At 47.2% G+C, this 27,668-nt stretch overlaps 2 protein-coding genes across 7 annotated transcripts in view; both read left to right on the forward strand.

The window, feature by feature from the left end:
• The first annotated feature begins 895 nt into the window (after positions 1-895).
• On the forward strand, positions 896-12,244 carry XIAP (X-linked inhibitor of apoptosis). Of its 2 annotated transcripts, XM_063416863.1 has the most exons (7): positions 896-1,273; positions 3,530-4,426; positions 4,769-4,868; positions 6,298-6,376; positions 6,700-6,733; positions 9,684-9,908; positions 11,325-12,244. In XM_063416863.1, the coding sequence occupies exons 1-7, from the start codon at positions 1,087-1,089 to the stop codon at positions 11,516-11,518; spliced, it is 1,716 nt and encodes a 571-aa protein (XP_063272933.1). In that variant the 5' UTR covers positions 896-1,086; the 3' UTR covers positions 11,519-12,244. The 2 variants fall into 2 exon arrangements, with proteins under 2 accessions (XP_063272933.1, XP_063272934.1); XM_063416864.1 differs by lacking the exon at positions 9,684-9,908.
• A 6,028-nt stretch (positions 12,245-18,272) lies between these two features.
• STAG2 (STAG2 cohesin complex component) overlaps positions 18,273-27,668 on the forward strand; it is a 61,842-nt gene continuing 52,446 nt past the window's right edge. For 2 of the 5 annotated variants that reach the window (XM_063416858.1, XM_063416862.1), the window contains exon 1: positions 18,274-18,461. The gene's annotated coding sequence lies outside the window, so the exon portion shown is untranslated. Of the gene's footprint in view, positions 18,462-18,802; positions 18,923-19,594; positions 19,723-27,668 lie in introns of those variants that run through there. The other 3 variants (XM_063416861.1, XM_063416860.1, XM_063416859.1) reach the window with 3 other exon arrangements.

Genomic DNA, 27,668 nt, shown 5'->3' on the forward strand with positions numbered 1-27,668 from the left:
TGGAGAAGATGGTGTGACATGAAGGGGCTGCTGGAGGTGCTGGGGGAGGAGAGGCGAGGCCAGCGCGGAGCCGGGAGCGGTCGGACGGAGAAACGGCGGAGCTGAGGAGCGGGGCCGGGGAAACTGAGGGGGTTGTGGCGGCTGAGGGGAACGAGGAGCGGGCTCTGGGGACCCAAGAGAGGGCCTGAGGGGCCGCGGGGCTCCGGGGGATGAGGGGAACGAGGAGCGGGGCTTGAGGACCGAGGGGGCTCAGGGGGATGAGGGGAACGAGGAGCGGGGCTGTGGGGACAGAAGGGACTCAGGGGGATGAGGGGAACGAGGAGCGGGGCTCCGGGCCCGCGGGGCTCAGGGGGATGAGGGGGCTCAGGGGGATGAGGGGAACGAGGAGCGGGGCTCCGGGCCCGCGGGGCTCCGGGGGATGAGGGGAACGAGGAGCGGGGCTCCAGGGGATGAGGGGGCTCCGGGGGATGAGGGGAACGAGGAGCGGGGCTTGAGGACCGAGGGGGCTCCTGGGGATGAGGGGAACGAGGAGCGGGCCTGTGGGGACAGAAGGGACTCAGGGGGATGAGGGGAACGAGGAGCGGGGCTCCGGGCCCGCAGGGCTCCGGGGGATGAGGGGGCTCAGGGGGATGAGGGGGCTCAGGGGGATGAGGGGAACGAGGAGCGGGGCTCCGGGCCCGCGGGGCTCCGGGTCGGAGCCGCTCTGCGCTTCCCGCGCGCCGCCGCCACGCGCCGCCCTCCGCCGGCGGGGCCCGCCCGCCGCGCCCCCACCGGCCCGCCAGGGGGCGCTGCTCGTTCGCGGGCGGCGCTGGGGCTGCCGGGAGCCGCCATCTTGTGGGGCGCGCTGCCGGGAGCGGCGCCGCGGACCGGACGGGACGGGATGCGCGCGGTGAGTGCCCGCGGCAGCGCCGGGACGGGGCGGCAGCGGGACCCGGGGGCGGGCCGGGCTCCTCGGCTGCCCGCGCTCCTCGGCTGCCCGTGCTGGGCATTCTCGCTGCTCCGAGCGGCTCGGCTCGGCTCGGCGCTGCGCGTGGAGCGGGGGCTCGGTCCCTCAGCTCTGCCCCCGCCGGCACGGCGGTGCCGGGGATGCCGAGCGCCGCTGGCCCGGCCGCTGACGGGGCCGGCCGCAGGTCCCGGCCGCTGAGGCGTTGCCATGGGGACGGAGCGGCCGGGCGGGCCGGGGCTGCCCCGGGGGAGCCCAGACCCTGTCCCGGGCCGTGCCCCAGCCTTCACTGCTGCTCTTTGCAAAAGTGGATGAAAATTGTCTATGCTAGTAAGCGCTTCTGTGGTCTCTGTGGTTCTTTTGACATATTTGAATGTTATCTCTCCTTGCTCACTCTTTTATTATTTTTATTTTTATTAGGCCCATCACTTTCTAGAACTACTTTTTGTTAATAAAAATGCAGTTTTGTTCGATTACAGTAGTTATTGAGAATTCTATAGGGAAAAGTTCACTCCAATTTTCTTTCAGCGGTTAAGTTCAAGCAGTTCTCTTTTGCACAACGTCTATGATCATATGCTTATATATTTCTCTTTAACAATAAGTGTATTTTTGCTTCTGTACTACTTGTCTGACGCTTCTGTCTTCCTGCTGAAAGGCCTATAAATGGGTGTTGATACGCATTTTGTTTGGGTAATTTTGCACTGTTTTTAATCTGCATCTGCTGCAAAATGCAAACGGGTTCGCAGATCTGCTTTCATTATCCCTTCACTGCCACATTCGTACATTGCAGTTTTAATGCCAATACTTCATGTAGCTAACCGGAAGCATTTAGTGTCCTAAATGAACATATAAAAACAACAAGATCTTATAGTAGACCAGTTTTGAAGGAAAAGCAACCAACTGCATGAAAAAACCCTCTTTTACCTTTTTGTCAAACACCTTTATTTTAATATAATACCTGGACAAAGAGCAGTAGGATACAATTTAAGTTAATTACTCATTGTTTATCCTGAAGTAAATCACCACGTAACAGAGAAGACAACAGTGAAGTATTGTCTCTAAGAAAGAAAGTTTGTGTGTGATGGATTGGTCGGTTAAGATTTTATTTGGGTATTTTTCATTTTCTTAATTGCTTCATTTTGCTATCTACTCGATTGGTTTGCAGTTTTCTTTGAGGTCCTTTAAAGAATCCCAAACTATTTCCTTTTATGAAAAGCTTAACACCTACAGCACTGGCCAAGAAGGGCAAAGGAACAAGCTCATGATTGTTGTGCACCTCCCCTGGCCTTGCCCTTTGCAATCAGCAGCAAAAGTGAAAGAATGCTGACGAGGAGGGCTGGTTGTGGGGTTTTTTGACCACTCCCACTGGTACGAGACAGACCTAAGTAGGACCTGTTAGAACAGACAAATAAAGCTGAGCTGATAGAGTTATGTAAGCTTTGGCACTGAATCAGGAGGCATTTCTGTTTCTAAAATAAATCTAAAAGATCTAAACAGAACTTATTTTAAAAATGGCTATTGATAATTAGATACAAATATGCTGAAATTTGCAAACACTGTTTCGATATATCGTGTTTGTGGTAATTTTAATCTTTTTAAGTAGGTTTGCAGTTAGCAGCATGCACCTTCCTTGATGTAATTGCAGCTGAGCAGGCAGAAACTGAAGTTCATTGAAGTGACATGTGCATGATCTGTGTGTCAGCTGGTACAGTGTGTTCTGTTTGATATTTACTTGGTGCACTACTCACATTTCAAAATTCAGTCAACAAGGGACACTCACATGTACCCTTCAGTCAGGAACATGAGGCTGTGCGAGTGGATTTCTGACTTGGAGGTTACCGCCATGCTAGTCATGTAAAAGAATTAAAAATAACTCCTTATAGTGCCAAACAGTTTCTGGTTTGGGATTTTTTGTCCTTCAAGGTCAAAACAAGCATATAGGTCAGATTTGTAGGTCAGTCAATGCAATTTATTCAGATGCTATTTTTGAATTTGCTAAGCTAAAACAAAGCCACAGTATAATTTCTAGTGTTATTACATTAGTCATGAACTGACAGACAGAAGGAATTAAAGCTGGTGCTCAGAGGCCTTGTGTCCATGATTACATGAAGCACCCATACCAGGTGTCTGATGTCATGTCTTGTCCCCATTTATAGCTTAATTATCTTTGTCATCTTGGCAGAGGATGCAACAGTCCTGCCATACATAGGCATTTGTGTTTCCCCCTCCCCTTTCTGAACCAAAAAAGAAAAAAAAAATTTGTTGGTTTCAGTATTGCAATTTTATTAAGAAATAGAACATACTTTTAAACCTATAAATCTGTGTGTTCTCCGGGCATATGTTTATAGTCCTCTAAGATGCCTTGATCTTTCTGCTTTTCTTTACAATTTTTCTATTATTTTGGTTTTAATACTTTGGTGTTTGCCTCTGTGTGGCAGGTAATGCAGGCAATGATGCAATGGAGGAGAGGAGGAGTTGTTATTTTAATACGTAAAGGATGGTAGCTGAATTTAGCCAGCTTCCAGGGTTGTATATGGGTATGATGTGTCCTTCTGGCTGAAATTAAAAGCTCTATTCTTTGTTTAGGAAATGTGAAGGAGAGCCCTGCTTATGAAGAGAGGACGTGTAATGTCCCGCGGAAGTGGGCAGCCTGTGCCTCTGCAGACACTGCCCAGGAGTGGGCACAGGAGCACCACAGACGGGGAACTTTTGTTGGGTTTCCAGCGGGCTGCCCCGTGTCGCCGCTGGCTCTAGCACGGGCTGGCTTTGTCTATACCGGAGAAGGTGACAGGGTGGAGTGCTTCAGCTGCCACACGACTGTTGAAGGATGGGGGCCTGGGGATTCTGCAGTTGAGAGACACAAACAGCTTGCCCCCAGCTGCACGTTTATTACTGAATCTGCTTTTCTGCAAAGTAACATGGATCCTGTTGCCCAGAACGACCAGAATGGAACTGAAAACGGTTCCAGCCACTCAGCCCTCCCGTGTGCTCTGGATGACCCTGACGTGGAGGCAGATTACCTTCTGAGAACTAGGCAGGTTGTGGATATGTCAGATAGTTTGTATCCTAAAAACCCTGCTATGTGCAGTGAAGAAACGAGATTGAAGTCTTTTCACAACTGGCCCCTCAGTGGCCAGTTGACACCACAGGAATTAGCTAATGCTGGATTTTATTATACAGGTGTTGGTGACCAAGTGGCATGTTTTTGTTGTGGTGGAAAATTGAAGAACTGGGAACCCAGTGACATAGCTTGGTCAGAACACAAGAGGCATTTTCCCAAATGCCTTTTTGTTCTGGGCCGGGATGTTGGAAATGTTTCAAGTGACTCTGTTCCTGCTGAGCTTGGCATAAGTGGTCTGAACAATGCACAGCACCCACGGAATCCCTCTATGGCAAAATATGGAAAACGTTTACAAACATTTTTATCTTGGATGTATCCTGTTAACAAGGAGAAACTTGCAGAAGCTGGATTCTATAGCACAGGTAAGCCAGACCTTGAAATGACTAATACCTTTTAACAAAGAAATTCTACCTGAGTAAGTGTCTTGTTATGAAAAAATCCCAATTTTTAAAATCTTTATCTGTATAATTACTAAAATAAAATTCAGGAAACTTGCTCCTCTTATTTTGTGTTTCTTTAAGCTCGATTCTCCCCCTGAACATTTGTTTCAAATGCGTGTTGTCCTCTGTTAAAATGGAGTTATTTGTAGTTGAAATTGTAAATCAGTAAAAGAAATATTTGTTTTCTTAACGTAACATTTCAGTTGAAAACTTGGTATTATGCCTGCACAAAGTATCTAACTTTATTCTGGTGTGTTTCCTCAGGCAGTGGTGATCATGTTGTGTGTTTCCACTGTGGTGGAGGATTGCAAGAGTGGAAGGAAAATGAAGACCCTTGGGATCAACATGCCAAGTGGTTTCCTGGGTAAGGTATCTCTGTTTTCTTGGTGTGTCTGAGTCTTATTTACAGTAAGTTGCATTTTAATGACAGAGCATGCTAATAAAGGCTTGAGAAGGTTGATTATGGCTTAATACTGTTTAGATTTATGCAAATAATTTTATGTTGTCTTATTTGTAGCATTATTAAAGGGAAGATACCTGTGCCTGGATTTAACCGATGCTTGCTTTCTCAGCAAGAATTGTGTAGTTTTATCAATGTGTATCTGAGGGTTTTTACTTGTTATCCAAGTGCTGCATTGTAATGGTTGTTTTAATAGCTTGGTACATGTAAAAGTTTGTAAGTTATTCCAAGATATAAAATGACTAAAAAGCTGCCACAGAGCAAACAAACCTGAAATTCAGTAGTGGTATGAAATATAAAACATTGTTCTCTCTAATTTGAAAGGATTAAGGATTCCAGACAGTAGTAGTCATAGTAGTAGTACCAGAAGTAGATTTTAGAAAGACTGCCAATGTTGTCTAAAATCTGTTTTGAGGAAAGGAAGAATAGTATGACTCAGTAGTTCCCACACGTGGACAGAAGCCATCCATATACAGAGACTTAGTTACTTGTATAATAGTGATAAAATCAGTGTCTTTTATGCATTGACTCCCAAATTTCTCTTCTGTGGTGAAAGGCTCTCTGGAAGTTGGAGATTGGTATTTATGCATGAGCTGTTCCTTTTTGAATAGTGGTACAGGCAGTTTTTAATTATTAGTCTCTGGCAGTTGAAAGAGATACGATTCCAAGTTTTTAGCGTGGTGCAGTGAATAGTTAAGGAATGTTTTCTTGCTACATTTCTCTTTTATGGGTTTGATTTTGGATATATATTATTTGATTTCTTCCTCTCAGATCACAAGCAGTCTTTTTTGGGGATTTTGTTTGCACATCAGTCTCAGTGCAGTGTGTCAGTCTCTCAGCAGCTGTTCCTGAAGTGGCTGCTGGAGCTGCAGAGCTCTTGTCAAGGAGTTACAGCATTCCCGAAATCTTCTGCTAGGAAAGAGCTCTGTCCAGTGGGTAAGACTGGCTGGGAAATCATAAAGAAAGCACGGAAGGCATTTGTTTGACCAGTGACTGCTGTGGTTGTGAAAGACTAAAAGAACCAGCACTTGAACATAATGTTTGTTTTTCATTTGAGTGAGCTTTTACGTTTAGAAATCTGTCATGAGCTATCGTAGCCAACAACTCTTAAGCTTTCTTTTTCACCAAAAATGTGAGAAAGATAATTACTTCTTAAGTGTGTAAGATGTTCTAAGAAATATTACAGTAACATCACAGATGTTTACTGAACATTTAGAAAGTTTAAGAGCAGGCAGTTTGTATGATGTAGGAAATTTATCAAAGCTTCCATAATTATGTGACCAATTTTTGCTGCTAACGCAGTTTTATTAAATCTAAATATTCTTATTTTTAGGTGCAGATTTGTGAGCAAGGAAAAGGGGATAGAATTTATAAATAATGTTCACTTAAGAGACGGATGTAGGGATCCAACAGTAAGTTTCTTGCTTATTAATCATTTTGTTAAAATAGAAAATGTCTAGAAAAATTTAAAACTGACAGTGCAGATTATCTGTCATTTTAGAATTCTTTTGTAGACTTAAGAATCGTGTACATATGTTTATTGCAGAGATGCATTAAAATTACAACAAAATATATCATTGATCAATAAGTGATCATTTTGTTTGGAGCAGATTAAATAGTTTTAATCACTAAAATAACTGGAGATCAAACAGCTATTTTTTTATTTTGTAACTGTATGCATTTCCTTCTACTTTCTCCAGAATTGTAATTTTGTTTCTTTATATTTCACTTTTAGACAGAAGCTGCTGAAGGGACAATACTTCCTAAAGGTATCTGTTTAAAACAAGCAGCCTGCCCCCATTTTGGAATATCCGTATTTGAATGTATAGTGACAGGAATGGTTAATTTTTAAAATAACCCTATTACATTTTAAAATAAAGCACGACAGGCAAATTGTTGGATGATACTCTTCCATTGCTTCATTGCTTCTAAAGAACTGCAGAATGTATTTTATTTCTCTTAGAGGAAATGTAATTGTGTAAATATTGTGAAGTAAAGGCTGTGAACTGTGGAAGAGGTTTGTGTAGGATGCAGCCTTACAGCTGGTGTGTGCATCAGGTACTGAACTCGTGGTGCTGTGACATTGATGTTAAAGGACACTGGACAGGAGCCCCTTTCCCTGGGCAGGAGCAGCGGGTCTGTCCCATGGCAGGGACAGGCTGAGCAGGCTGGAGCAGTTCATGGTGTGCTCCAGCACTGCACATTCCTGCAGTGCCTCTCACAAAGGCCCAGCAGGCTGGAGCAGTTCATGGTGTGCTCCAGCACTGCACATTCCTGCAGTGCCTCTCACAAAGGCTGAGCAGGCTGGAGCAGTTCATGGTGCTCCAGCACTGCACATTCCTGCAGTGCCTTGCACAAAGGCTGAACAACCTGGAGCAGTTCATGGTGTGCTCCATCACTGCACATGCCTGCAGTGCCTCTCACAAAGGCTGAGCAGGCTGGAGCAGTTCATGGTGCTCCAGCACTGCACATTCCTGCAGTGCCTTTCACAAAGGCTGAACAACCTGGAGCAGTTCATGGTGTGCTCCAGCACTGCACATGCCTGCAGTGCCTCTAACAAAGGCAGAGCAGGCTGGAGCAGTTCATGGTGCTCCAGCACTGCACATTCCTGCAGTGCCTCTCACAAAGGCAGAGCAGGCTGGAGCAGTTCATGGTGTGCTCCAGCACTGCACATTCCTGCAGTGCCTCTCACAAAGGCTGAACAACCTGGAGCAGTTCACTGTGTGCTCCAGCACTGCACATTCCTGCAGTGCCTCTCACAAAGGCAGAGCAGGCTGGAGCAGTTCATGGTGTGCTCCAGCACTGCACATTCCTGCAGTGCCTTTCACAAAGGCAGAGCAGGCTGGAGCAGTTCATGGTGTGCTCCAGCACTGCACATTCCTGCAGTGCCTCTCACAAAGCCTGAACAACCTGGAGCAGTTCATGGTGTGCTCCATCACTGCACATTCCTGCAGTGCCTCTCACAAAGGCCGAGCAGGCTGGAGCAGTTCATGGTGTGCTCCAGCACTGCACATTCCTGCAGTGCCTCTCACAAAGGCTGAACAACCTGGAGCAGTTCATGGTGTGCTCCAGCACTGCACATTCCTGCAGTGCCTCTCACAAAGGCTGAACAACCTGGAGCAGTTCATGGTGTGCTCCAGCACTGCACATTCCTGCAGTGCCTCTCACAAAGGCTGAGCAGGCTGGAGCAGTTCATGGTGTGCTCCAGCACTGCACATTCCTGCAGTGCCTCTCACAAAGGCTGAGCAGGCTGGAGCAGTTCATGGTGCTCCAGCACTGCACATTCCTGCAGTGCCTTTCACAAAGGCTGAACAACCTGGAGCAGTTCATGGTGTGCTCCATCACTGCACATTCCTGCAGTGCCTCTCACAAAGGCTGAGCACGCTGGAGCAGTTCATGGTGTGCTCCATCACTGCACATTCTGCAGTGCCTCTCACAAAGGCTGAACAACCTGGAGCAGTTCATGGTGTGCTCCAGCACTGCACATTCCTGCAGTGCCTCTCACAAAGGCTGAGCACGCTGGAGCAGTTCATGGTGTGCTCCATCACTGCACATTCCTGCAGTGCCTCTCACAAAGGCTGAACAACCTGGAGCAGTTCATGGTGTGCTCCATCACTGCACATTCTGCAGTGCCTCTCACAAAGGCTGAGCAGGCTGGAGCAGTTCACTGTGTGCTCCAGCACTGCACATTCCTGCAGTGCCTCTCACAAAGGCCCAGCAGGCTGGAGCAGTTCATGGTGTGCTCCAGCACTGCACATTCCTGCAGTGCCTCTCACAAAGGCCCAGCAGGCTGGAGCAGTTCATGGTGTGCTCCAGCACTGCACATTCCTGCAGTGCCTCTCACAAAGGCCCAGCAGGCTGGAGCAGTTCATGGTGTGCTCCAGCACTGCACATTCCTGCAGTGCCTCTCACAAAGGCCGAGCAGTAAAAAGACAAAGCAGTAAAAGGGTAAAGGAGGCCACTCAGGCAGCTTCATCCCAGGGAAGGGGAGCTATTGCTGGTAAGAGTGGCTGCACAAAACCTGCTTAGAAATCTCTCCCATACTGCTCATTTATGAGAGTGAAAATAAAAGAACCTATTTTTTTAAAAAAGTGTTAGTTTTTAAAAATTAAAATTTGAAAAATTTTGTTGTTTGAACAATGTTTATAAGTAAAAGGAAGGGGAAGGTCCAACAGTCTGAATAATGGTTTCCCCAAGCAATGTTGTGTCTTACCATGGACAGACCTGCTTCCTTGGTGGTGGTGCTGTGTTTTGGTTTTATAAATTCAAATTATTTATTGGTTTCTCTCAACATAGGTATGAGGTTTTTTTCTTCCCTAAACTGAATTAAAATGGGTGTCTTATCACTTATCCATTGTGACTTGTAATTTTGGATGAATTTCATTTAAGATTCAGCTACAAAATTTGTGATGATAGTTTTATGGGACATGTTATTTAATTTGAAGTAGTTGATTTGAACAGCAAATGTAGGAGGATTTCTATAATATAAATATATTTTATTTAGACTGGGAAAGCTCCCAGGAAAGGATTGAAGAAAACTCAAATCTGTAATCTTTACAATTAGCAAAATTCTCAAATTGGAAATATGGTTCCTTTGGCTACGTATTTGTTTGTAAATATGTGTCTTAGAGTACTGTAGTCAATAGTAGTCAGTACTGTCAGATAATCAGATTCATCCTTCTTAAAGTGTTTTGTTTTGTTTTTAATCTCTTGTTTTAGATGATCTCTTACAGAATCCTTTGGTACAAAGTGCCATAGCCATGGGTTTCAGTTTGTCTGAGATTAGGAACACCATGGAAAAGAGATTGCACATGACTGGAGAAAGTCACACATCTGTTGAGGATCTGGTAGCAGACTTAAGTGCTCATAAAGAAAATACAAGGGAAGAAGAACCAAATGAAATCCCAGTTGAGCAAGATGAGCTTATTCAGTTACAAAACCTCTGTGTGTACTTTCACATCAGTTCTTTAGTCTGTGAAATATTTTTTAATGTTATCTGGTTATTCTAGCCTTTGATCCCAGTCTTACCTATGGTAAACTTACAGTATTGTAAATGAAAATTAAAGGCGTGGTTTGGGACATTCAAAAAAACCCTGAACAAACAGGATGTTAAAATACTTTGAGTGTAGCAGCATTTATAAATATCATCTCTAAAATAAGTAGTATGGGTATCTCAGAGGTGTGTACCACTGACAGTCTAGTGTGCTTCTGGGAAAGGGTGCATGTGCTAACAAAAAAAGCCAAAATCACTGTGACAATTATATTTAAAAATAAAAGCAAGAATAACTACAAGAACATTGTTATAAGACAAACTATAGATGTGGGAAAATGAAATAGGACAGGGACACACTGTCATATACAGTGTATTCAACAGAAAAAGGTCACAGTGGGGGGCATTTATTTTGAAGTATAATTTTGTTTGGGATAGAAGTATTTTCATTCTTGGCCAATAAGAACAAGTGTGCATCTGAATGGTATTTGTATTCAGTTATTTATGTTCCAGCTTTGCTGGGGCATACCCTATGGTGCACTCTGCAAATAGACCAAACCCAGGAGTTCTGATTCAGGAAATTTGTGATTTAAGACAATGTCACATACGAGTGAATTCATCAGGAGGGCAAAGTCCACCTGGTTGGCATGATAAGCAGAGATGTTACCAACCCACTCCTTTTAATAAGGTTTTTAATAGGACTTTGTGGGGGAAGAAGAACTTGCAGTGCAGCTGGATCTTATTTTGGTGGTTGGCTGTACAGAGCTTCCCCCAAGTGGCAGGGGAGGGTGTCTGAATTTTGTATTTTCAAATGGGGCATACTGGAATAATAAAGAGCTCGTGTACAATGCCAAATTGACTCTTTCTGTGTTACAGAATTCAAGCTTTTCTAAATATGGGCATTTTGAAAATGGGAAGGAAGTCCCATCCTCATTTTTCTCATTGGGAAAACTCAGAAAAATAAAAAAAAATCCAAATTACTTAACCAGTAGAAATGAGCCTTTCCTTCACCTTCTGCTCAAATTTCAGGGAACTTGTCAGTGAGAGGTCTATGAAAAGATGGTTCCTGATGAAAATATGCATATCCTAAATTCTGTAGGTATTTCAGGCTCTTACAGATACAGATAGATGCACTCCCTGCCTGCATTGCCTGGGAGATGTAATGGGCTAGAAGGGAAAATAAAAATAGAGAATTCCATATTGCAGCTGGGACTCCTCTCTTGTAATTTTGGATTGTTCTTTTTAAGGGTGTGACCTTTAAATCCTATGAAGAAAACCTTGTCCTTGCATGTAAAAAGAAAAAAAAAAAAAGAATGAGATTCAGTGGTAGTAAATATGTTAACTTCTTTTTATGTGTCTGTTTTCCTTAGACCTCAGTACTGAAGAGAAGCTGAGACGTTTGCAGGAGGAAAAGCTCTGTAAGATCTGCATGGCTAAGGACGTGTCCGTTGTCTTCATTCCCTGTGGTCACCTGGTTGCCTGTAAGGAATGTGCTCAATTACTTAATGAATGCCCTCTGTGTCGTTCAGATATTACAAAAATACAGGAAATTTATATGTATTAGAGAAACACACAGCACTGTGGATGCAAATGTTTCCTGGTTTATTACTTTAAAAATGTGTCACATAATGTAAAAAATGCAGTTAATTCCAGAATGTAACCATATGGCAGGATTTAGATTTTTCTGCTATCAAACTCTACACATTTTAACACTTTACAAATTATTTTCCTTAAGTGAATTTTTTGTATGTAAAAAGCAATATGTATGAAAGGCAAATATGTATATTTTGTAACTTCAATTCACAGACCTGATATGGGAAAGCCCAAGTAATGTAAACCTTTATTTATGTGATCATTCCTTTGCTTCACTTCGGCAGGATTCTGTATGACTGAAGTTTGTGCAAATAGAGTTGTATAAAGAGCCTGTCCCTATATAAAATTTATAAATAAGTTAATTCAAAATGTAATTGTATACATGTATATTATATCTGAGATTTTTAGCTTTTTAAACATATTGTGTAGGATTGAAACTAGTCTCTTTTTTCTGTAACTTTGGTTGTGACATAATTCAAACAATACACATAAACCTGCTGCTGTAACCTTATGGTAACTTCTGCTGCTGTGTAGGTTTGTCTGTTGTAATTTAATTCCTGTCTCCCTGTCTGTTTTTCTGGTTCGGATGTATAAATTGTCTTAGGCAAACTGGGTTTTGCCATCTGTTTTTCACGAAGATTCATCTTTATATAAAATGTACATTAATTGTATTGATTAAAAGAGAACTGAAGAGAAATGAAGATTTTATATACCCTGTGCCCTTCTCCCTGCTGGTCTTGTGCAGAGCAGCTGGACTGGCCTTTGTTCCTGAGCGAGGCTTGTGAAGGGTGCTGGTCCCTTCTCCACAGTTTCTTTTATGTTCCAGGTTGGAAGCTTCACTTGTGCTCGGCCCACAGCTGGAACCAGAGGTACAGGGAGTGGAGCAGTGGGGACTCCCTGGGGTGTGAGAGGGAATTGCTGTCCTGGGTGTTCATGGTGAGCATCCCAGGTGTGCCCTTTGCCACTTCCTTCACAGCTGCTGGCACTGAGGCTTTGTAGGGCTGCTAAGGCACAGTAAAGAAAGTTACCGTCTAAAAGTATTTTTATCTTAACGGTTTTGAACATCTGTGCAACCCACCAACATGTCATAAACTGTTGTATTCCTTGCTACTTGTTATGCGTTGTGCCATTTACAAAAACCTTTAATCTCAGCTAATGACACGATCACAGTTTTCCTTGCTTCCACCTCCCACTGTGTCAGAGTTGAAGCAGCAAAAAAGGCCTGGAGCCCCAGACACAACTGGCAGTAGGGGAGTGACTTGTGAGACACAGTCTGAAAGAAGCCTTGAAGTTGGTTGATGGTGAAAACGAAACCAAAGGAAACTTTGTTAGGAGCAAACAGAGGACCTTGGGAATGTGGTAGGTCAGCCTCAGAAAACCATACAAGTTTATCTGAAAGAGTTATCTGTTCCTTGACCTTATCTGTTAGTAACAACCCCTCATTGCCTCGACCTCTCCTTTAACCCGCTGAGTTCCAGCCTCAGCAGGCTGTGGGGAAGAGACCAAGGTACGTCAGCAAATCTCATTTGCCAGCACATACAGAGGAGTGCTGTCCCATATATTTGATAGAGCATTTTCTTCAGAGCTTAAACACGAAGTATTTGACTTTGTTGTTTATAATAGTTTTGCTCTATGATCCTGGGCAGAGGTTGAGCGGGATAATGTCATTTCTGTCTCAGTTCCACTCTAATTCCACCTAACCACAAGCCAGCCTCCTTTCTCCCGTCTAGGCAAACCCTGGCTCCATGTCAGAGTCTCAGGGGGCTGGAGGCCTACAAGCTCTGACCAGCTGAGAACTGTTCTGTGCTCCTCATGGCTTAGGTGCCTTACACATCCAGAGTATGTTTCACAACCTCGTTTCACTGGGGTTTAGCTGTTTCTCAGCTAAAGCTGCTTCCCCTGCTTGGCGTCAGTTGTGCTGTTTGGCCTGCTTGACTTTGTTTCAGCTCTTGGCAGCTTCTCACCCCAGCCCCTTTTCTGTTGCACACTCTGTTCTTTGCTGCCACTTACCTGCCTACCCAGTCTGAAACATGTTCCTCTGGTTCCCGTGCTTCCTCCTCGGACTGGTTACTGATGCTGTCATAGTGCCTGACTCATGGAATGGACCTTGATTCTCGCTCCCTCTGCCTGGACTTAGCTACAGGACACAAATAATGTCTCGCGTGTGTCTTCCAAAACTTCCCTAGATCCAGAGACTGGAGCACATTGTGTCCTGAACCCAGGACAGGGAGCCTGGTTGGTAACACTTGTTCCTGTACCTAGGGCGAGGTGATGCCTCAAGTGAGAGCAACTCATCCTGACTGCAGCAGGAGAAGGGCTTTTTATTATTTCCTACCAAAACTGGTGTGGCCTTTACACAGTTTGCTGATGGAACTTTAGAACCTGGCTAAGGGATTTTTATCTCAAAGAATGAGACTTAGAAAGAGCACCTCACGCAAAGAGGGGAATGAGCACAGGGCTTTGGGTAACAAGTGGCACAGAGGACTGAGTAAAGCTGCTGCTCATAATGCAGTTAGCAGGAAGGCATCTGCAGCTTATTGGGATTCTGTTCATTTTTAGAGCTGATAATGAAGGAGAGTTAAAACTGCCTTCCTTTGTAGTGGTAGGGGACAAAGTGTGATTCTGTGCTCCTTCACAGAAGGAGCAGGCAGAAACTTACTGAATCAAAGAAAATTCAGGCATGAGTTAGGGGTTCTGAAAGACCTGGTGAGAAACGGGCACACAAGGGAGACGTACATAAATGGAAAAAGGAAGAAATTATTCACAGAGCAGGGAAAGACCTAAGGAGCTACTGATGTGCAACCTCTCTCCTGCAAATTATGGGAAAGTAACCCATTTTTTGGTCTTTATTTTTATTTCTTATGTAATAGCTCATCTTCAAAAGGATTTAGAGCAGATTTCCCTGGAGTGACTAAGCCAGATTCAAAAATCTAGGAAAAAAATTGATTGGGAAGACTGCTTTTTCCCTCTGTACCCATCTCAACAGACAAAGGTATGGTCATGGCTTTATTCAATACAGACCATCAAAGCTGCCACCTCACCTTGGGACTAATCCAGTATACAAATTCTGGGTTTTTTTTGTTCCAAGTCTCAAAAGAAAAGTCTATAAATAAATAAATGATTGTTGAGAGTGGTGTTTTTTTGGGGGTGATTTTTATTTTTTGTTGTTGTTGTTGTTGCTTGATTTTGATTGGTGGTTTTGTTTATTTGGGTTTTTTTAATAATACAAATGAGGAAATGGAACTGCAGAGGGGGTTCCTATTCTGCAGGAGAAAGAAAAGGAATAAGCATGAAAAGAAAAGGAAGCAGCATGAGCATGAATCTCCTGCCTGGGAAAATGAATCAGCCATCTGGCAGCTTGAGTTTATTCTGATCTTCTCTAGTGGTGAACCTGTGGCCATTAATTCAGACAGAATTGGTATCTGCCCTTGCCTTGCTCAGTTTCCTGTGTGACTGATCATGAAGCTCTCTTTGGATCGAGCATAATAACAGTGCCTGTAAAGTCTTTGTTAAATCCTCTCTAAATTGGGCTCAATATCAGAAATGGTGGAATTTGAAGCATCTAAAGAGTAGCTTTTTTGAGAAAGATTACATAGTCCTGTGAAATACTTTCTCCTAGTTTTTCACATAACTTTATTATCAGATATAAATTCTTTCTAGACAGGTCAGAATTTAAAATATCTATTTCTTTATAATGCTTAGATAGCACTTGTTTTTCTTTTACATTTTTCATTGTATTGGAAAGGATGCTAGTGTGTTAAAACTATACAGAAACTTCACGGTGGTCTTTGTTTTTTTCCCAAAGTGTGAGCCGATGGTAGAAGCCCACTCTGGAACTCTGGTGGCTTAGAAAGAAGTGGTGTGCTTACACAGGAACTGCTTTTCATCCTCTTCCCCGTTGTACCAACTGGACGGCTAAGACCAAGAAACATGATCTCTTCATAAGGAAAATACAGGATTTAGGCTCTTCTGAGAGCCAGTTTGGCACCCTTAAAGGTAAGGAATCCTCACAGGGTTCAGTTGACTTAAGGAATTCCTGTCTGGTCACTGGAGCAGAGCAGAAACCTTCCCCCAGCTGTGCTGACTGAAGTGCTCCTGCAGCTGTACTGGAACTGCTCGGGGGGCGGGAATGGGAGCGGGCTCTTGGAAAACAAATGTCCCTCCCCGCTCCGATGAGGCAACAGTTCTGCCTCGACAGGGCTGAGCAAACAGCTGAATGAGACAACTGCGAGGGAGGAAACTCAGCTGGGGAGTGCGAAATCCTCTTAGGCAGGCTCAGTGACCAGGGGCTTGTAATGCGCTGCTGCACCTGGAGTCTGGTCTCTAGAGCGCTTCCATGCTTTGTCACAAGCAGAAAAACGCAAATTGTGTCATCAGGACACCTAGAAGTGTTACCTGGGCTTCCAAGGCCTGAGCCAGCTTTGGAAACGGGCTGAATTCTGCAATGGTGGTGTCAGCGCTTGCACACTCATTCCTTCAAAACCGCTCCTTAAAAACTGTCATGTTTTCTTCACATTAGGTAAGCACATTTACCTAAAACCTCTCAGCTGTGAGCTCAAGTGTGAACTAGAGTTTATTTTTAGAACAAAACGAAATACATGTGCTGTACATGTATTTCATGCACAGCTGACTGGAGCTGCCTCGTGTTGTGCTCCTGCCAGCTCCTGCGGTAAACTGCTATAATCCTGCAAAGTTTAGGATTGGAGTTGTAATACGAGTTAACCCTATGGTATCTCAAGCAGAAGACACATTATTGGAATTCTGTGTGCAGGCAAAATATTGTCGTTTATTTTTATGGAAAGGTTGTCTCTATCTGGCAGCAGTCGGAAGGCAACTTTGTAAGGGAAAGGCACAAATGGATCCAGCTCCTTTCCATCTGTTCCTAAGTGTAGTTTTATAACAATATAGATAATTATTAAGGCTTACATTAAATTTGGTGGGTTTTTTTAATACCCAATTCTTCTACAATTTCCAGACATTGTCAGATTAACGTTAAAGATCACTGTCAGCATCTGTAGCTGTAACTGAAACCGTGAACATAGTTGTATGACTGGGCATTCAGGATGCTATTTTAAAGTGTTCCCTACAAGGCAGTCTTGCTGCTTAATTTCTTTTTTGTTTCCCCCGAACTTGACAGAAGGTGCAAAACTATTCTGAAACGTGAATTCAAGCTCCAGAATGTAATTTATTTTTGTAAGCCTGTCTCATGTACCGACAGATTGTATCTAGAATTCCTAGGTGTCATCAATTTATATTACACCGGTTTTAAGTGTTTGGGGTTTTTTTCCCCTTGTTTCATTTTAAACACTCCTAATCTGATGGCGGTTTCCATTGTAAGCGTTATTTTCTCCTCGGGATGGCTCATCTTAGTTTTTGAAAAGACTGGAACTGGTGGATACTGTTCTCTTAAGTATCCTGCCTTTGTTAGGCAGCTGAGCAGAGTAACTCGGCTTAGCGACTGCTTAGTTATGCTAACGCTGTCCCCAAAATTATAAGTAGATAAACACAAGAGGGTGATTAGAGACTAATTACCAGGACAAAACTATTATTGTGCTGACTGATCTAAATATAATCTTACGTGGAACTATTCAGTATGAGCAATGTACTTAGCATTACACAATAAAGGGGAAAAAAATCCAGGTGTCGCGAATTGTGTATCTGGTTTCTTTAAGAACTCTGTACTCCTTATATGGATCACTTTAGGTTCATACAATTCTCATGCAAGGAGAAAAAATCCCACAAGTGCTCATTTAACGAGGAACACACTGGGCGATGGGCAGAAGCAGAAAGCGTTTTGGGGAGCGCTCCCGAGCTGCCATCGGTGCCAGCAGACATCGCTGCTGTCCTGCAGCTGCCGAGATAAGGCACCCTGCACCCGCAGGGCAACCGTGCGTTTATCTCCCAGGCCGCGGGTCCCGCAGCGCGGCTTCGCTTCCCGGCGGCGGAACGCAGGGGGCGAGGGCGGCCTGCCTCGGCGGGGCACTTCGGTAAGGGCCGGCCGTGCCTCGGCCGGACAGTGATGTCCGAGTACCGCAGGGCTGCAAGGGCGGCGCAGCGCCGGGCCCGTGTGAGGGGCTCTGCCCAGCCCTGTACCGGCCCCGTGTGAGGGGCTCTGTCCAGCCCTGGGCCGGTCCCCTGTGAGGGGCTGGACCCGTGGCCGTGCCGGTTCCGTGTGGGGGCTGTGCCGGTCCCGTGTGAGGGGCTGGACCCGGGGCCGTGCCGGTCCCGTGTGAGGGGCTCTGCCCAGCCCTGGGCCGGTCCCGTGTGAGGGGCTGGACCCGGGGCCGTGCCGGTCCCGTGTGAGGGGCTGGACCCGGGGCCGTGCCGGTCCCGTGTGAGGGGCTCTGCCCAGCCCTGGGCCAGTCCCGTGCGAGGGGCTGGACCCGGAGCCGTGCCGATCCCGTGCGAGGGGCTCTGCCCAGCCCTGCACCGGCCCCGTGTGAGGGGCTGGACCCGGGGCCGTGCCGATCCCGTGCGAGGGGCTCTGCCCAGCCCTGCACCGGCCCCCGCGCGAGCGGCCGCTCCTTTTTAGGCTGCGCCAGGCGCCGCTCCCGGCCCACCCCGCGCGCGGGCCGCGCATGCGCCGCACCTTGTTTACCCCGCTCGGCGCGGTGCCGCCGCGGCCGGCCGGCAGGTGTCGCCACAGGCCCAGGAGAGCGGGCCCCGCTGGGCGGCCGCCAGGTGGCGCCTGCGCCCTCCATTCGCCCGCGAGCCGCCGAGCAGCGAACACCCCAAACAATCCCCAGCGCCGCCGCCAAATTAAATAACCCCGACCCGCCCGCGCCCCGCGCCCCCTCCGCGCCCACAGCCCGGCACCGGCCGGGACGGGCGCGCAGCCGGCGAGTCGCGCCGGGGATACGGGAGCGGAGCTGCGCGCCGGGGCCTCCTCGCTGCCTACGCCGACACTGGGCAAGGTAAGTTAGAAAATGGCGGCGAAGCTTCTGGAAGTTTGGCGGGGAGACGCGGGATCGCGGTGCGCGGCGGCGATGAGAGGCCGGGCCGGGGCCCGCGGCGCCCGGGCCCGCGCGGGGCGCCAGGCCGGCTGGCCGCGGGGACTGCGCGCAGCCAAGATGGAGGACGGCGGGGCCGAGCCGCGAAAACACTCCAGCCCCCCGCTTCCCCACCCCCCGTTCCCGGCGCGCCGCGGCGGGGAGGGGGGAGGCGAGCGGAGCGCGAGTGAGAGAGCGAGAGGGCGCCGAAAGCGGCCCCCCTGCCCGCCCCGGCCCCCTTCCTCCTCCCCAGAGCCGGCCGCGGGCAGGCCGGGCCCGGCGCTCGGCGAGCTAAAATGGAGAACCGCCTTCTCCTCCTCCTCCTCCTCCCCCCTTCTGCCGAGCCGAGCAGGGGCTGCCGGCAAGATGGAGGACTCGGGCATTGTGTGCGTGGGGTGTGTGTGCGGGCGAGCCGGGCCGAGCCGCTCGGGTGGGCGAGCCAGGGGAATGGGGTCGGGGCCCGAGCCGCGCTCGGGGGGAGCGCTGGGCCGCGCAGAGAAAATGGTGGGGCGGCTGCCGGTGCCCCGGGGTCGAATGTCGGGGGAGGCCGCGGGCAGGGGACTCGTACTCCTGACAGCGGTCGCCCCCTGTCCCACTGCCCAGCAGCCGAGTTTTCCTTCCAGCCCGCTCCCGGCGGGTTCCCCGAGCAGGGAAGTGCCGAGGGACTGGGGTTTGTCTCCTCAGTCTCTCTTCCCAGAGCTGGGGCAACTCTGGCCGCCCTTTCCCGTGACTGCACAGGAGGGCTGGCGGGAGCGGGGCTCCTTCGGCCCAAGTGAGGACGGGGGAACTGCCCCGCACCTTCCCCCCCGCCTCCGTTCGCTGCCCCGGCGCCCAGCTCGGGAAAGGCCTTTGTGGGTCGAGTTTTCCCCTCCGAGTGACTTTGGCCAAGCTCCTCGGCGGCTGTCCGCTAAGAGGAAGAGTTGTGGCAGTTTCCGTTCGGCTTCCTTTATCTTTTTTTTGTAAAGAAAGGGCGCTTGCCAACTTGTGCCGGGGCCGCCCGATGCCGGGAGCCGCGTGTTGCTGGAGCCCCGCTGGGCTCTCGCCGGCCCCGGTGGGGGAGGGGGGCAGGAGGAGGAGGAAGGAGAATGCTTCTTACTGGGGGGTTTTGGCGCCACTTTTGTTTTAGATAGTGCTCCTCTGCCCCCTCCTCCTCGTCACGCACTGAACTGAGCTGAACCCTGCCCAGGTAGGAAACGGGAGCTTTCCTGGTGTTTCTCTTTTCTCGGCGCTTATTTTCCCTACACGGATAAAAAAAAAAAATAATAATACATATAGTTGTTGCTGCGGTGAGGGACGGAGGATGAGCGGCCGCAGATGGCCGGGCTGGGAGGCCGTGTTTTCCGGGAATTCCCTTCCCTGCCGGAGCGCATCCCTGGGCTGGGCGTGCTGGCCTTGGGGGCCCGCACCGCTGCGCTCCCGGCCGCGCTGCCTCCATGCCTTCCTCCGGTCTGGTGGCGTTGTATAATCCGTCTACCCCGTGGAAATCCGCGACCCACCGACCTCTCCTTTTTATTTATTTTTTTTATTTTTTCCTCTCCTCGCCCCCGAGAGCGGGCGCGGAAGCGATCGGGCGCCTCTTTCGCCGCTTTTATTTATTTATTGCACTTCCCGGGCTCGGCTCTCATTTCTTGTGTTCCCGCGGGATGCGGTGTTTGGAGGTGACACAAAGTTTCGATCTCTGCCGAGTCCGGTGTTGAAGTTACTGGGGGCGAGTGTGTGGTTGGTTGGTCGGTTCGGTGTTGATTTGGGGTTTTTTGTTTGTTTGGGATTTTTTTTTTTGCGTTTATTTTTTTATTACTTTTGGCAGCTCGGGTAGCGCTGCTGCCCCCCGCCTGCCCTGCCCGCGCTCGAAAGCTGCCCGAGCCCCACCCTGCGCGCGCGGTGTCCCGAGCCGCCGCCGTGCCCCGCGCTGGGGCCGGGCCCGCCGCCCGGCCGGGGCGGGCGGGTGCCCAAGTGCGTCACGGCGGCCCCGCCGGGCCTGCGGGCCGCGCCTCGGGCCGCGCCCGCCGCCCATTGGCCGGCGCCGCCCATTGGCCGGGCCGCGCGGGGGGCGGGGCCTGGAGGGGGCGGGGCCGCTCCCTCAGCGCCCCGCGCGCACGGGCACAGACGCCTCAGGGTCGCTTCGCGGCGAGACCTCCCCTCGCACCGCCGCTTTATGCGCTCTGCGAGCGACCAAAATGAGAGTTCCTAGCCTTTCCTGCAGTGAGGTGTTCCCCTAGCTCAAGTCTCACTGTTAACTCTTGGCACTTCCGTCTCGATTTGTGATTATTTCTTTGTCGTTTGTAGTGCTTGGCGATTCGAAACAACTTCATTCGTTTTTCGTAGTCTCCTTGCCTTAAATCAGTAATCTATTAATTATTATTTTAGGAGTATTTATCTGGTATTGAATAATGTGCGGCCTGGCTGATTGTGTGCAGAGAAATAAATACCGCGAGTGATTATGCAGTTGACCGTCATTAATCTCTGTCATCTTGGTATCACTTGTTCATTATCCTCAACTCGTAATTTTGTGGATCTGTCTTCCTCGGGATCAGTCACAAATTCAGTACCACAGGTCTGGTATAGGGCTCTTGATTGTGTAAACATAGTTTGTTTTCTTTTATGGCATGATAACAGTTCCATTACTAAATGAAACATGGTGTGAGAGCTGCCTTGCTTTTAGCATAAACGTGAATATTTTTGCTGCTGAAAGTCCTGGAGGTGAACTAGCTGGAATCCCCACACTGTTCTGATTAATCAAAGACAAAAAGCTTCTTAGTTATACAAAGGAGAAAGCTATTGATTGAATCCCATCTCTGACAAATAGATCTTGCTCTGTAACTCACAGGGCTCATGTTGGTCCTTCTTGACAGAACCAGTGACATTTTATGGTGTTGTCCTCAGGTGGGCTTTGTGCAACCTGTGACACAGAATTTCTGTTGCTGTTTTTTGTATTTAGCTATGGTAAACTTAAGGTTGGCTGTTGTATAAGCTTAAATTCAACTAATCAACCAACCAAAAAAAAAACACAGGCATGAAACTGGGGGATAGGAGAGGTTTTAATTTTTCTGTGATACTTCCTAACCTTCAGATTACTTCCAAGTTATGTACTTGGGCCAAAGTTTTGCTTTTGCAGCTTTTTCATGCATTTACAATTTCAGGAGGATAATGCTGAATAAAGTCAATTAGCAGTGTAAGGATTTGTTAGACTTGTGTTAAGAAGTTAAAATTTGTGTACAGCTCTTGTCTTCTAGATATAAAATCTTGATGTTTTGCAACTGAACACTGAAATTTGAGTTGGTTCAAATCGAGAATTCTGTGATATTTAAATATATTTTTAAAATTGGGTTCTGTGAAATGACCAAAAATTGCTAGTTCATAGATTATTAAAATTCTTACTTTAAAAATGTATTATATTACTTGACTAGCATTCATTTTATAAATTGGAGTATTCAGTTAGCTGGCTGGTAATCTAACTCAAATTCCATAAATATACCACATTTGAACTTTGTGTTCAAGTATTTCAGTGTTTGGTGAAATAATTTCCCCTTGGAAGGAGTGTAAATAGAATTGTCAGTTAAATACTCTCTATGATTATTTTGTCTCAGTATAACTTACCAATAGCAACTGAATTATAAACAAAAAAAAGTAACGTAGACAGCTTCTCTTGAATATTACATGCTACTGCAGCCTCCTGTAGAAAATAGCTGCAGGCAACAAACCACTTGAAAGTTCCTGCTCTTGGTGGTGGGAGAAACTCTGTTAGACTTAGTTAAGTCATGAAATGATGTTGGCACATCAAAGCATTATGAACTTTTTAAAATTGGACTGCTCCTTGTCACTTATGGTTCAAATTTAGAATGATTCCAGAATCCTTGTTTGTCATTTTCATTTGTCTTACTGTCTCAGTTGTTTTGCTGTAGGCAAATATTTTAGGAGAGATGAGCTTTTCTGAAACTTGTATGCCAGTAAAAACAGGTTGTATGTTTTACAGAAACCTGAAATACTTCAGCTGCTTATTTTCACCAAATGAAAACCAGAAAATAAGCAAATATTTCTGCTTGTTACTTGTGCTTGTTGGTTGTGGTACTGGAATTCTGTGTTTTGTCAGATGAGACAAGATTTTCAACTCAGTGTGATCCCTGCCTACAGTGGCCATTTCTTCTCTGGCTCTTGGGTTTTGGTAGTGGATGTTGTTTTGTGTTTTTTGGTTGGTTGGCTGGTTTTTCTCCTTTTTTCTCTTTTTTTCTTTTATTGATGTGTGTAATTAAGCAAACATACTGGAAAGAGGAATATGTTGTTGGTTTGGTCTGTCAGAGATGTGAGAACTTCCAAGAGCTTCATCTGGTTCAGTACTTGTTTAGTCAGGGACAGAAGTGCTTGGTAGTGGCTTATCAACATACCAGTTTAATACTCTACAATAAAAGCTCTGCTCTGTTTCTCAGTATCACTTAAAACATTCATATTCTGAAAACTTCATCTTAGATGAGGGTCATTGACGAAGAAGAGCGATCATCTAGTCCTTGGGAAACAGGTGAGCAGGGAATTGGAGTTTTAGGTTGGAAAAAAAAAAAAGCTTGCGAATATGTGGTGGAATGGAAAGCGAATATATGGTGAAATGGAAAGAGCTCTTTTTCATGTGCATCCCAAAAATCTAAATGGTGACATGACCTATAGCCGTAGTTTAGATTTGATACCATCCAGCGTTTTAGATGAAGTTCCGTTTTAAACTGAAAGGCTAAGTTAAAATGGGAATTGTTCAAGGTCCCGTAGTTCCTGGGCCATTGGCATCAGCAGTCCTGCGGTGTGGGCTGCTCTGGGCCTCCTCCTGCCTGCTGGCCCTCCTGTGCTGTGCACCCCGCACAGGGCGGCAGGCCCGCGGGGTGCCCGGGCAGGGCGGCGGGGTGCCCGGGCAGGGCGGCAGACGCTCCGTCCCGTGCCCCAGGCCCGCGGGGTGCCCGGGCAGGGCGGCAGACGCTCCCTCCCGTGCCCCAGGCCCGCGGGGTGCCCGGGCAGGGCGGCAGACGCTCTCCCGTGCCCCAGGCCCGCGGGGTGCCCGGGCAGGGCGACAGACGCTCTCCCGTGCCCCAGGCCCGCGGGGTGCCCGGGCAGGGCGGCAGACGCCCCCTCCCGTGCCCCAGGCCCGCGGGGTGCCCGGGCAGGGCGGCAGACGCTCCCTCCCGTGCCCCAGGCCCATGGGGTGCCCGGGCAGGGCGGCAGACGCTCCCTCCCGTGCCCCAGGCCCATGGGGTGCCCGGGCAGGGCGGCAGACGCTCCCTCCCGTGCCCCAGGCCCGCGGGGTGCCCGGGCAGGGCCGCGGGGTGCCCGGGCAGGGCGGCAGACGCTCCCTCCCGTGCCCCAGGGCCGCGGGGTGCCCGGGCAGGGCCGCGGGGTGCCCGGGCAGGGCCGCGGGGTGCCCGGGCAGGGCGGCAGACGCTCCCTCCCGTGCCCCAGGCCCGCGGGGTGCCCGGGCAGGGCCGCGGGGTGCCCGGGCAGGGCGGCAGACGCTCCCTCCCGTGCCCCAGGTCCATGGGGTGCGGGCAGGGCGGCAGACGCTCCCTCCCGTGCCCCAGGCCCATGGGGTGCCCGGGCAGGGCGGCAGACGCTCCCTCCCGTGCCCCAGGTCCATGGGGTGCGGGCAGGGCGGCAGACGCTCCCTCCCGTGCCCCAGGCCCGCGGGGTGCGGGCAGGGCCGCGGGCGCTCCCGGCCGGGCCCCGCCGCCCCGGGCTGGCTGCGCGCCGCCTGCAGCGCCGGCCCCGGGCCGCAGGGGGCGCCCCGGCGGGGGGGTCCCAGCGCGGCTCTGCCGCTCCCGGGCAGCGCCGAGCGCACGGTGAATCTGCTGCTTTGCACGGTGAATCTGCTGCTTTGCACGGTGAATCCGCCACTGCGGAAGGTTTCCTGTTGGGAGATTAGTACGGGGATTTCGGTTGGCTTTTTATATTAGGAAAAAAATGTGCTTTCTAAAAGTTCCGCGTCTTTGTGGTTTAAGGGTGAGCCTTGGGATCTGATGTGACTTTTGACAAGATCGGATATTTACTTAAGAGTGCTATAGCAAAACACTTATTTTGAGACTATAAGGCTAAAATTGTAGTTTTAATCCTATGTTGCCTTAACTAGAATTTGTTTTCCTTAAGTATTCTCATCTTGACGTTCATAAAAATCTGGTAAAGTTGGAAAATCGTTTTTGGTGACAATAAATACAAAGTAAGGAAAATCTCTGAGGGTGACCCTCATTTAGATCATCACAGGCAGTTGTAGGACTGGTGCTGGTTTGTTGAAGTTGGGAAACGTATATCAAGAAAGATGTTTCAGTGTTTGGGTATCAGCACATAAACTGTGGGGTTTTTGTTCATGATTCTGTCAGTTTGATGGGTGGGATCACTGAGACTAGACCAGAATCCTAGATTTGATGGGTTATGCCCTTCCATTATTTTACAGAATAATCAATCAGTTTTTAGTATCTCTGTATTTCCAAGTTTTCCACTGTTTAATTGTCCTAGATCTATAAGATCTTGGGTAGAGAAGAGGGAAAGGGAAATACTTCTTTCACAAACATTTTGTGAGTTCTGGCACCCATTTTTGGAGATAGGAATTTGGGAAAATTTGATCCCCCAGGGTACCCCTGTGGCTTTCTGGCTTTTCCTAGCCTTTACTGGCTACAGATTTGAATGGAGGAGCTCAGGACTAGTCTCTATTTAAACTTCTTTATGCCAGTTTGAGTCAGAAATGAAGGACATGTAGGACCATAATTGTGTGCAGCTACCTCTTGTCTTACTGTGGCTTCAGAGGGAAAATAAGTTAGTTGTTTGATAGCTGCTTTGTCCAAGTATATACTTCATTGTTGTCTATTCTGCACACTTTTTTGATTGTGTAGCTAGCTGTGATTTCTGCCTTTGTAAGGCTTATTTTTGTAAAAGAGTACGATCAGAAGAGGGAGTAGATGTAAGAAGATTGGCATACATAGCAGGGTAGTTTGTGATCTGTGATTGAGAAGCTGATCACAATACCTACCCAAAAAAGTATCTGAGAACATGTGTTGGTTGGTTTTGGGGTTTTTTGTGAATATTTTTCTTTTTTGATGGGTAGGTGAGTGGTTTATTTTCTTATGGCTCTGAATTTAATGGCTTATTAGTCCTGCCCTTACACAACCTTTCATGCATTTTACTTTTCTATGCTTTATTTCAGTAAACATTAGTTATTCTATCAAGGCAAGGGAATATGTGTGACACTAGAAACATTTTGTTTTCTGCAGCAGTTTTTTGTTACTGTTCTGTATAGCTCTAGAGAGGGAAGTATTTTTGTATCTGTTCCCATTGTTCAAGGCTTGATAGAACAAGCTGATGACTTCTGATTGTGTTTTGAAAAAGGTCTCAGATTGTGCCTGTTGCCATATAATGGATATCTCTGCAGTGGTTTAGATTGATAAGAATTATAGCTGAAATTTCAGGATTTGCTATTAACAAAATAATGAATTTGAATATACTGACATTTTGGAAAAGACAAAACGTTTCTGAAACTACTGACTATTTTAAAAAGCCACAACAAACCTTAGGTATGCATGTTTTGTTTAGTTGGGGTTGCATTCCAAATGTGGCTTTGGGGTTGCTGCAAAGGTTTGGTGACTTAGCTTGTGGCCAGTGAGTGAGCCTGGGGGTGTGGAGGACTCGTGACCTTACCTGCAGGCTCCCCTCAGGTTGTCCCTCAGTCCCCGGGTGCAGGCACCTGGGAGGCACCCATGGCTCTCTCCGTGCTTCCTGCGAGGGCTGTGTTGTCCTGCACAGAGCATTTCATGCAGTGATTTCCCTGCTGCTCAGTCCGTGTGAGCTGGCTGCAAAGAGGTGGCCGCTGTTGGTACCAAGGGAATGTTGCAGTTCTTGGTTATGGCTGAATTGCAGCTTTTTAGTGAACATAGGATTTCAGCCCAAGTTTTAAGACTTTCCTCGCAGCGTCATATCTGGGCAAAACAAAAATTGACTTCTACTTTGTTTACAAATAAAAATAAGCTAAGGCTTATTCAAACTTGTTCAAGCTAAGGCTTTTTCAGTCTTTTGTACTATTACCTGTTACTCCTTTATGTAAAACTCCCTTAAGAAGGATTAACTGTAAATTTGGACCGTATCAAGTCTTAGTGAACAGATAATAAACAAGTGATATAATTAGTTGATTTTTTTTTGTCAGAGTGTAATCTTCCAGCAAGGAGAGTTCATTATAAGTAGAGTTTGTATGGAGTAGGGGTGTGAATGTTGAAGGTCTGTATTTTTTCATGTCTTACTTTTATTTTTTTAAGTTTTGAATGTTTCAGAGGATGAAGTTTCCACAATCTCTCTGACAATTTATTAGGCTGTTCCTATTGGAAGGTCTTTCCTTATTTCAGATTTTAAAGTTACCTTAAATTCGTGTTAAGATTCATGTTTTTCACCTCCCAGTATGTGTTTAGAAAGTATCCCTTGATGCTGGAGGCTTGGGACTATAATGCCCTGATTTAGAGCTGGTGATGTTTTTTTGCTGTGAATTTTAGAAAAAGAGACAGGTAAATGGCTACTGAATGACTGCTTGGTACCTGCTTTTCTTTTCCCTCTTGTTCTATGTGCTGTATTTATCCTTCTTCAGTCTGTGCTTAAGCTTCACTTACTGTGTCTGACGAAGTCTTGCAAATAAAACTTCCTTTCCTAAGCATTTACCTGTTCACTTAAGTGTCATTCATACACTAATCAAAATTATTCTTCTTGCAGTTTTCACATTTAAGCAGTGATATTTTTATTCCTTCTCATAAGTATTATTTCTAGTTTCATTTGAAACTATGGTAACCAGAAAGGAAAGCTGCACAACTCTCTCCTTGGATCTGTGGTATAGGTGTGTTGTTACTTGCCTAATAAACAATTGGCTAAAGAAAAGGTGAAACTGGCTTTTGCATGTTAATTTACCAAACGTAGAAATGGTTTAACGAGGCAAATGCTTCAATAACAATGGAAAATGTTTGGGTTTTCTTCCCCACTCAATTACATTTATTTTCAATAGTCTACGTTTAAGCTGTTCTTGTTGTATTAAATGTGCTTCCATTCAACTAGTTTTGATAAGTTGTGTTTTCAAAACTGATACGTAATAGTACTTGATTAATTTTAAAATGTTTATCAATTAAAAACTATTGCTGA

This window comes from Prinia subflava, chromosome 20, assembly GCF_021018805.1.
Source record: "Prinia subflava isolate CZ2003 ecotype Zambia chromosome 20, Cam_Psub_1.2, whole genome shotgun sequence".
NCBI lineage: Eukaryota > Metazoa > Chordata > Aves > Passeriformes > Cisticolidae > Prinia > Prinia subflava.

Bases quoted from the DNA above. Each gene is read 5' to 3' on its own strand.
- XIAP (XM_063416863.1), top strand. From the start codon at position 1,087: ATGCCGAGCGCCGCTGGCCCGGCCGCTGACGGGGCCGGCCGCAGGTCC. The intron at 1,274-3,529 runs GTAAGCGCTTCT...TTCTTTGTTTAG, and splicing joins GATGAAAATTGTCTATGCTA to GAAATGTGAAGGAGAGCCCT. The intron at 6,734-9,683 runs GTATCTGTTTAA...CTCTTGTTTTAG, and splicing joins AGGGACAATACTTCCTAAAG to ATGATCTCTTACAGAATCCT.